The sequence below is a fragment of the Dysidea avara genome, chromosome 9 (genome assembly GCF_963678975.1).
Source record: "Dysidea avara chromosome 9, odDysAvar1.4, whole genome shotgun sequence".
In the NCBI taxonomy this organism is placed as follows: domain Eukaryota; kingdom Metazoa; phylum Porifera; class Demospongiae; order Dictyoceratida; family Dysideidae; genus Dysidea; species Dysidea avara.
Window position 1 is genome coordinate 16,070,638 of NC_089280.1, and position 11,151 is coordinate 16,081,788.

General features: G+C 35.0%; 2 protein-coding genes across 2 annotated transcripts; both read right to left on the reverse strand.

The window, feature by feature from the left end:
* Positions 1–7,557: 7,557 nt before the first annotated feature.
* On the reverse strand, positions 7,558–10,644 carry LOC136267401 (uncharacterized). The gene is made up of 2 exons (XM_066062546.1): positions 8,612–10,644; positions 7,558–8,563 (listed from the first exon to the last, which is right to left on the reverse strand). Exon 2 carries the CDS (start codon positions 8,524–8,526, stop codon positions 7,717–7,719), a length of 810 nt encoding a protein of 269 aa, XP_065918618.1. The 5' UTR covers positions 8,527–8,563; positions 8,612–10,644; the 3' UTR covers positions 7,558–7,716.
* A 2-nt stretch (positions 10,645–10,646) lies between these two features.
* On the reverse strand, positions 10,647–11,141 carry LOC136267519 (polyubiquitin-like). The gene has a single exon (XM_066062685.1). The coding sequence runs from the start codon at positions 11,139–11,141 to the stop codon at positions 10,647–10,649; it is 495 nt and encodes a 164-aa protein (XP_065918757.1).
* Between the last annotated feature and the right edge of the window lie 10 nt (positions 11,142–11,151).

Here is an 11,151-nt window from a genome sequence, read left to right on the forward strand (position 1 = left end):
GACTAACAGCTATTTACCAGTCCTAATTATACTCCATACCAACACGATTAAATACAGGATAATCAATGACTTATTTGAATACCCGTGCAGGCCCAAATAACCTATACTCTATTTCCCACATTCTTTGCCACTGGTAAAATTATATTGGATTCTCCGAATCAACTCTAGACACTGTCACACTGCAATTACTCATGGATGCTAGCACTAGATACAGAAATGCATATATGCTTTTAGCACACATATAGGCAGTGGAAACAGGAGAGCGGAGGTGGGCATATGTAGCCCTCTCACTTTCAGTGCATGGACAATGCTTGCAAGAAAAGATCGAGACATATTCTAATAGAGCAATCAGCCTCTCTCACTTTTACATTAACTGTCAGTAGCTGCTTAATTCATTTGTAATAACATAGTGAAATCATCTAAAATACTCTCTCAGAGCTTCATGTAATAAAATTTTCTATGGACAACCCATAAATGACATCCATATCTTTTAAGCTTCCGGCAAATTCATACTACATGTATGATTCGTTGTCAAAGTTGGTTCCTCACTCTTTGGCCTGCTCTACCACACGGCTGCTCCAGCATGCACACAAAAATTAATATATTGTTGTAAAATAAACATGTGCACAAAACAGTAGTACAGATTAATACACTGTGTTAACAACTACGTAGCTAGGAATTGGATATTCACAGATTTTATCATCATAAAGATCAAATGGTTGAGCTATTAAGTTGAGTTATGAAGAGCACAAATAAATGAAAAATATTACAAATACACAATAGTGTATATATTTGTACATATGCACAGTACAGCCACAGGTACCTACATATAGTCATTTAACATTATTTTGCATATATATGTAGTATGTTTTTGTTATTCATCATACCCAATTAAAGAGTCCCTAAATTCCTTGTAGTTGTAAGTAACATCAGTAATCCTGCTCCTAAAATCATCCATTGTAATGCTATTTGAATTGTTACATTTTTTCATGTGTTTCATTTTGTGAACGATTGATTGCAATCTATTGACATAATTATCAACAACGCCCTTCCACTTGAACATTACACAGTGATATGATATTGCCATTATCAGGTATATGAGACCAATAACTGCTGTTATTTGTGCTATTGTAAGGCGTACTGATTCATCTTTGTATAAAGGAGCCACATGTACTATTAGCAAGTTTAACAACAAAAGTGACTCTTGGATGTTGTTGAATTTATCTTTAAATGGTCTCTTGTGTAGATAATAGCACACACAGCAATATGACAATAGCCAACAGGTTGGAATCTTTAAGAAGACCTGATAAAGCAAGGACAATTTCCCTAACTAAAAGCTGAAGACCAGTCCAATAGTACACTTTGTCTTTGTGAGAGCTAAAATATGTACCAAGCAATGGCTTGAACATAGTCACTAACTTAAAATATGACAATTTCCTAGTACACAGCAGCACAAAATTAAATGGCATCAAAATGAAGAAAATAACTAAACAAATAACAAAAATTAGTGTAAATTTTAATCCAAGTAGTGGAGCAACAGTGTCTATGGACCACACATATTCTGTGGTATTGTAAGAGAGGTGAATAATTTTAGCATAAGAAAACAAGACCTTACATACTGTTTGTAGTACTTTAGTGTAAGATAATAGAAACAGTGTGGCCAATACTGGTAGTGCTCGTTGTGCAGTTAATCTCTGTACTCTAATGGAATAGCAACTGGTGATAATAAGCAAAAGAGCAATTGTTAGCATATAAGAAGGAAACACCAATTGCAGCCATGCTTTAGCATAATCATCCATTCCATTGTAGAAACATGTTGTGATACCCAAATCAAGGTTGAATAATGAAAGTAGTGAGCAAGCTACCTGTGGTTTACAACTTGGAAACAGTGTAAAGATGTTAATGTTGAGGATGTTTACATAGAAAATGAATGTGTTGATTGTTCCATTAATAACACTGAGGTTGAAAATGAAAAGTATTAGTACCAAACCAATACCAGCTATTCCCAAACGTATAATGTTTAATAAATAAACATTAGAACATTTCATGGCACCATGATGAACCAAATACTGTACTGAGGCCATATTGACATTGTCCACACAACACACCAGACCTGTTAAACTGACACCGTGAGTCAGGAATGGACAGGTTGAGATAAGACAAGTGTGGCAAACAGTATGAACCATAAGGGGACACATCATAGGAGAATGGGCCTTTGGGAGCAACATCAGTGATCCCCAGCTATGGGCTGGACGTTGTATAGTTCCATCATCTAGGTTACAAGAAGTAATTAATAGCAAACTAGATGATAAAATCGGATCACAATCACATGCCTGTTTACTCTTTTGTAAAGTAAATCCAATTGGGCAATTCAGTTGCACATAAAACATTTCTGGCATACCATGTAAACCAAGAAAATGTTTGCAGGTTTTAGTAGATTCATTACGTGGCCACAGAGTGTATTTGTACTCATTGCAATCTAGGTTATGATATATTTGTGATAGCTGTGACACATCTACAACATCACAAGCATTGTCATCTAAAGAGTTTTCAACCACAAGAGTGGTATCATAAAGATACTTTTGCTTCAGCCATTGTTTTGACACCATTAATTTAATCAATAAAGTCTTTCCTGGGCTAATCTCACCCAATAATGGAGAATAGCAATTACTTTTAACTGCATTATTAGATTTAAAGGAATAGGTCTGGTGGAAATTTTTTCAACCACTAAGTTTTTTATGTCAATTGTTTTGTTGTAAACATACTTAGCTGTATATTTACGAACTACAGAGCCAGCAAGCCAAGAACAGTTACCAAACGACTTGTCTTCTCCTGGCAAGTCTTCAGATGTCATGTGTACATTCTCATATGCTACAATCATTCTTGTAAAATCTGTTTTATAAAACTTACCAACAAATTGTATGGGACAGATAAGATTTGAACTAGTAGCTACTATAAGTGCGATCTTGTATTGCAACCTTGACATGTTAACAAATGTGTTCTCCGATAATGCAAAGTAGGACATAGCTTTGCTCCCAAAATGAATCTAGCTGTATTTCTTAATAATTTGATGCTACCATTACAAATTAATGTAGTCATGTGCAACTTGATGATATTCTCATAATAATGGTTGAATACAATCTGCACTGATCCAGATAGTTCAATTACTCCATTTGTAATTGAAATCAAATCATTTCCACCATAATAATGTATATTAGATATTATTTTTGCATGCATAATGACTATATAACTTGTTAACTACCATATGATTTCCTGATTCCTGTTGACATTTATGAAATGAACATTCCTGTTATAACAAAATTCACTGTTATTTACCATGACATATCCAGTAATAGTTCGCGTGCTGGCAGGTAATATAGAAATCATTGATAATATATCAGAATTATTTCTGAACGAACAGTTTTGGAATGTAATAAAATTGTACTGCTGCTTATCATATAGCCTTACATGAAAATCCAATTGCTCAGTGTAGCCGCAAGTAGAGAACATGATATAAATCATTGCATAATTAGTGTTCCCAATATTTTGCATTATTGTAACATTACTAATGTGCAAGATATTTTTTGTGCCTCTTCCGCAAGTGTAGCTTTTGTAATTCAATACAGCTGAGTTAGTTAGATTACAGAACACAGCATTTTGAATGACAATGAAAACAGTATAATTTCTTTGTTTTAATTGTATTTTCATTGCATACATATAGATATTAATGCATGATTTTCTTGCTGCAATTGAAAAAATAAAATTTGTTAAGTTAAATGTGCAATTTGTTGTCTCTTTTAACATGTTGTTGTAGGAGACCTTAATTCCATACAATTGTGGATCTTTTGGGTCAATGCAAACTTTAGGTGACCATTGGATTGCTATAGTTATGTTATTCATTGCTGAAAGCCTCTGGCATTCACAACAACAATACCATTAACTTTTGCATTAATCATCAGTTTTATATTTTCGAAAACTACTGATACACAATGAAAAAGAATAATTGATCCATTGTAGTTGTTATACTGCCATTCCTCACCCTTGAATTTTGAATGAGTTTTAAATGCATGATATTTTTGGTCCTTTTCAGACATAAAACTTAGGTTTTCAAATTTGACATTAGAACTATTACAAACTTTCACACTTGCAAAAGCTACAAAAGTAATGCCACAGGTGTTCATTCCTTGACCGGTAAAAGCAATGTTGGTTATATTATTTAGGAACACATCAGAATAGAGATAATATTGACCAGATTTGAACCATATTTGTGTGTAGGAAGTGAAATATTTATCAAAGTTGTTGATGTAGTATTGGATAGTGTGAGTATTCTTGCTGTTATCCTCATCATAATCTGGTTTTACAAAATATCTTTTACATGTTGTAGACTCTACACCGCTGCATGTTATCAATGCTAACAATGGCATCAGCATACACCAAAATGACATCTCTTGTAACTATTCTATAATAAGTGAATTGATTTAACTATATGCAATTCATGTACAACATTTAACACAATGCATGGAACAAATATCATCATTAGGTACAAATGGGGTATATAGTATAACTAAAGGTACATAAATATTCACAGTGCAACTCAATGTTTTTTATATAGTAAACTTTTTACGTACACATATTAATGTTCCCTTGCAGTTGGTATGGTACCCCATATGGAACATATACATCATAACTTTTGTCGAAAGCAACTTGCTCACATAATGCATTCTTTAATAATTACATTTACCTGTTATAACTATATAATCCCCACACAAACAATTATGTATGCAGTTAGTGATACATTGTACCTCAATGATGCTCCCACTTCAGCTATATAGGCAAGTACCAGTATAGAGGTTACCAAGAAAGTAATATGGTATGTATATATCTGGACTAGCTTTCCATTATATACACAATAAAATTTCAACTTATTGCATGGCAATCTTGTAGCACTTTTCACTATATAATATTATGTCAATGTATTGTTTACTTACAGTGAGCTTTCTGTTTACAAACCACAATCCAGCCCTAGACATCTGTTTCTGCATGCTTCTATAGTGGTCTGAATGGGTAACAGTCAATCACTATTCTATGTACTGTATAGAGGATTTTATGTAACGATTTTTACAAATTAACAGTGGAAAGAGTAGTAAAACCCTACTGAAAGAGAATGCCATATATGGTAATGGTAACTTTTGGAGTAAGGGTTACCTGCAAATTGCCAGAGGTGCAATTAAATCCTACAGTAATCCTTCTGCTTGCATATTAATCAGTTTATCCACAAAAAAAAATATATGGAAGTGAGAAACGAAAAGAAAGTGATGGTGGCAGATAAAGTCCATCCCTTGGCCTCCATGCAAACAATCAAATTGCCAGACATTTTTGATTCTAGCTTTTTAGTTATCTACAATAAACATTTTTATTGTATTGTGTACACAGCCGGATGGCATTATGATAGATAATATAAATGTATGTCTACTGGGCTCTGCATAGTGCCAATCAAGAAGAGGCATATCAGCAGAATGATAAATCATGCAAAAAAGTAAAATTACATGTGTTACTGACTAAAAGTATACATGCATTTGTACAAAAGTTAAATAAATGCTATAAAATTTGATGAATGCAGCTGCGTACATAATGACCTACAAAATGATATAAACTGCATTTTCTGAAATAACAAAACCACAACAAAAAGAGGGAAATATGTGATTAAATTGTTCCATGAAAAGATTTATAGGTCTAAAATTTATACAGTCTTATAGCTATATGTAAATGCAGTCAAACCCAATGGTGGAGCTAAAAGCCTGCTAGCCAGAAACACGCTTTAATCAAACTTTTCAATTTAACATACACGTTCAATTGAGCAGATCATGAACTATGCAAGCAAACATATATGTTAGTGAGGGAATTATTTAATGGCATATGTTATAGATGAAACACTAGTACTGTAGTGGGCTCATCAAGGCAAGGAATTAACTTTTATAATATCACTTTATGTTAATACCACCATTCATATGGCCTAATGTATTTTGGCAGACTGGACTCATAGACTGGCCTCGTGGACTGGACTCACAGACTGAGCTGGAAACAACTTTTTAACAATGATCCAAGCATTATCTTGTTTCACTACTTTTATCGCTGGAACCCTATGCACTTCATTTTTAAATTAATAAATTTTGCAATTAGTAATTCAAGCAATAGCGTGGCATAAAGAGACATCATTGAGTAATATTTTGTCATTTCATCAATGTCGTAGCCAAGTGTATATACATATAAGATGATTATTACAGTAGCAAAACAACAGTTAATGATACAATAGTAATAAGATACGTATACAAACAATAACAATGACTGACACAAAACTATTCATAACTCATACATGTGTGCACGATTAGTTCAGTCAAATACCATAATCAAAGTACTCTTAAATACTTGATTGTAATTGTAAGATCAGTTTTAACAGGGGATCCATTTTACATACAACATCCTCATACACTATATGCACACACACACACACACACACACACACACACACACACACACACACACACACACACACACACACACACACACACACACACACACACACACACACACACACACACACACACACACACACACACACACACATACACACACACACACTAACTAACTAACAAACTAACTAGTAAATGTTTCAGCATAGATCTAGATGTACATAATCAACAATAGACCAATTCCTTAAAAAATACAATTAGTGTTAATTGTGTATGATGTACAACAACTTGGTTCTGTGGATGCCCATAAAAATGTATTGAAGCCATTGGGAAAATGATGATAATCAATAGTATGATCTCTGTTACTTACAAAGTACATGGTATGTTCCAATTCTCTGTACATTTAATGAAACTATGTACAGGCTCTGCCTTTACCAGGTACTTTAATCATAATAAAATAATGTCCGTTTGGTTCCACTTGGTGTACTTGGAGATAATAAGTCACTCTCTACGGTTCCTATGGATACAAATACATGAAAATAGTAAGAAGAAAATATCCTGACCGCCTGGCAGACTCCTGTAAGCATTCGAGCGTTAATCGGATGGCTGCAGGTTCAAGGCTGCCCAGGTCCAGTCATGGATTTTTTCTTCTTTCTCCTACTTTTCAAACATACTTAGTGCAGTTAATATAAACATCTTAGGCCTTCTGGTATACAGGCTCAGCCTTTACCAGGTACTTTAATCATAATGTACATTAATTTCTCTTTGCTTTGTGGTTGTCTGCTGTGAATAGGGTAAAGGATGAGCAAGTTATAGGCCTTCAAAGTTTAAGTTATGCTGGACAATGCTTTCCATGGCTGATAATTGTGAGTTTGTACTTGAAAACCGCTTAGAATTGATTGGCAAAGCTTTGTGTCAAAGATAAAGGCTACAGTCAACCTGATGGGCTAACAAACATGTTTAGTAAGTCCAGTATTATGCAATAACAAATACCAGAATACACACATCAAATGAACTGCATGGTCTGTTGGTTCAAATGAACATTCCGGCTCAACTGAACTGTAGCTATATCAACCATTTGTCTACCAAATATATGTTATCAATGTAAAGTATGTATACTCTAATGACTATACAGAAACTTGCTATGTACACACTGCAAATGCATGCACTATGTATGTGATCTTACAACAGCTAAAGTTCATATAGCTACATATAATTATGTTGAATGTACATAATAATTATGTTTTTACTGGATGTACAACTCTAACTGATCAATCAAGATACCTGATGAACCAAAGTTCCAGCCAGTACAAATTCTGGCTTGTATATAATCTGAAGTAACACCACTTAACTGACGAAAGAACCAGGGTTGAAGGGGATTGTTACAGCAGTCACTAGTGAAGCAACCAGATCTATCCCACAATGGGTCATTCAAGTAGTAGGCAGTGTAATCGATTACATCAGCAGCTCCTGATTCACAGTAGAAGTTTGTGTCCACAAAGGTGGGAGAGGTTGGTCCACTACCAACAGCACATGGACAGTTGAAGGAAGATTGTGTATGGTTGTCAAAATAGCCAGCAACATAAGACCAAACATGTTCATAGCTGGAACTACGAGTGATCAGTAGCCCATCTGCATAGTAGCTAGTTCTTGAATGACCCCCATGGTTACCATAATAGAAGGCAACTGTAGCTCCCTTTTGATATCCTCTTGCTCTTCCACACACCCTTTGATAACTTGTTCCATTAGTATAAAAATAGGCAGAGACACAGTGAGTACTGTCAGGTTGACGACAGAAATTAACACCAGATTGAATGCCAGTTTGCCACCCACTGGGACAACCATGTCCTGCATTGGTATCAATGTTTGCTATCCTAGTCCATCCTCCTCCAATACCAGCACAAGTGGAGATATAGCCATTTGCAACTGCTGTCATATTACAATAGATCCATTGATTGTTATTCATGCGATAATACCCAGGTTTGTCACCAGTTTCAGGATGCTTGTTATAGATATTCAAACAAGATGACCCAGTGTAATTCATTGCACAATACATTCTGCATGGCCCATTAGTGGTCCAGTAAAATCCTGGCCTATCATGATTAGCTGGACTTTATTGTAAATGTCCTCACAAGACTCACCAGGAAAGAATTGAGAATTAAACTGATGTGTACCACACTGTTCTGTACTCTGAGCTATTGCCAGTTTCACTGTAAGGATCACTACACAATATACCACTAGCATTTTGTCAACTTCACTGCAGTTAAAAGTGTATGCAAAGACTAGCTACTTCTAGCTAACTACTTTGTCAACTTCACAACACAACACTGCTTGCTCTAAATACGATATATGGTACTTATATAGTGGCAATGAAAATGTAAGAAACTTGAGTTATGTATACATACAATATCTCCCACTGGTGGTAGGAATTCAAACATGTACAATTAGGTTCACCCATCATTTGCATTAGCCAGTCAACCAGAATAATAAACAAGCATATATGTCTGGATTCTTGATGATTATAGCACATAGTACCTATACAATAAACATATGGCATTTACTGCATACTCAGATATGGATGATTTAATTTCCTAAATCCTAAATTGGTTCCTTGTCTGTTCGCAAGCATCTCATCTATCTGTCTGTACCAAGTTATCGCAGTAAGTAAATTAGATGTCTTGAGAAATAGCTACATAGGGCTCAGCAACTGACCAATCAAATGATTTATTAGTTCTATTAATTTGTTACGCATGTACAGAGTGAAACTCAATTTGAGTATCATTGTAGGAATTACTTATTAGATTGTTGAGTCCCTCTGTGAATAATTATAAGTAAGGTCTTGGCTTGTGAAAGGAAGGAACAGGAATCACATTCAGTCTACACATTATAATGTAGTTGTTGAAAAACTTCTTAGTGGTATTTTCTTAAATGTACAGTGGATGGAAGCAGTGGTAAACACTGTACACACATACCAAATTATTCATTATACATCATAACTAGTTCAAATTTTTAGTGGTGATCAAATCTTATCTATCTATTCCCATCTCTATACTGTTACAAACACCATTCCACTCTCATTGGCAAAGTTCTGGCTATGCAATATCATGATAGGGTAGCATACCGAGTTGGCATGCAATGTATGAAATACATATGTGACATGTAGGCAGAGAGCAGGTGGGTGTTTTGGTGCATGTCAGTTAGTACAAATGATAAGCCTATAATAGCTAAATTGTGCATTGGCACAGATGTGATCACAACAATGTGCAATTATTGTTATGTATATGATCAAGCACAAAGCATGCACATATACCAACTGAACCATTAATTTGTCAGTGTGGGAGACTAACCATTGGATATTACCATGAAGAGTTTATAACATCTGTTAACATGAATCATCACATGTTGATCACGTTGATGTGGATATGCATTGATTGCATTCTTGACACATGATAAATTGTGCAGCCAGTTAAATGTGTTCATGCATAATCAATGGCGTTTGTTATGTTACTTGCATGTGCTGATGTCATTCAAAGGCTGGTGATTTATATTTGACAATAAGTATTAGAAGAATGACTCATGATCAATGAACCATTGCAACCAAGGCTAGCATAAAGATGATACCCATAGCCAAGTGGTTATCTCAATTCTCAAGTAAATTAAAGTTAGAAACTTTTAAAAGTAAACAACTAAAGTGGAGGTGTCATAATGATGCAACAATATAGTGGAGTTGCGATTTCAATTATGACAATGTAATACTAACTCAGGCTTACACTTTTGAGTTGGTGACACGACCATCTGTTGTGTAGCTGCATGAAAATCTGATTCACTAACTCAAGTAAAGTAACTTCACACTTTAAAGTAAGCACCAGTGAATACCTTCCATCTGACAGTAGCTATGCTATTTAAAGTTTCAAAATATTCTACAAGACAAAACAGTGATGGTTAAGAAAATTCCACAGCAAAATTGTCCAAAGCCTGACTGCGGTGTAGTCAAGTTGTGTAACACATACTATATTCATGAATGAGCCTTAAATTTCAACTGCAACAAACTTTCAAATTTCGTAAAAATGCAATGCTACGGCTGGGCTATGCACATACACAGTTATATTATACGCAGTCATGTCACGGACTTATAGTTAGCAGCACATACAGCATGTGTGAAATTTGGAATGTGGGCTAATATAACACAGCAGACATATGGCTTTGTCCTCCTGGAATTCGAACAACTAAATGAATAGTAGCATTTCCTTGAATTCCGTATTCAGAAACTGTCTTTTTATTGTCTTCCAATTGTATTGTATTATAAATCAATCGTTGGTGATCAACCGGAACGGTTAACTTGTCAAAAATTCTCTTTTTCAGCACTAATATGGTTTCTCCAGGATCTATTTGGACCGTAATGGTTCTGCCAGTCAAAGATTTTACAGAAACACTAATCGGCCCAGCTCCGAGTAGTCGCGCAACCACGTGTAGGGTGGATTCGTTTTGAATGCAATAGTCACTTGGAGTCAAACTATCCTCAAGTTGCTTTCCGGCATATATCAGTCGCGCGTCATCTTTTAGCGCTGGATCGTCTAAAAAAAGTCTCAACTTGACTGTCTCGAAGTATTCGGTAGGTTCTACTTCCAAACTAACGGTCTTTCCATTGAGAGTTTTCACAAATATACGCATAATGAATGTC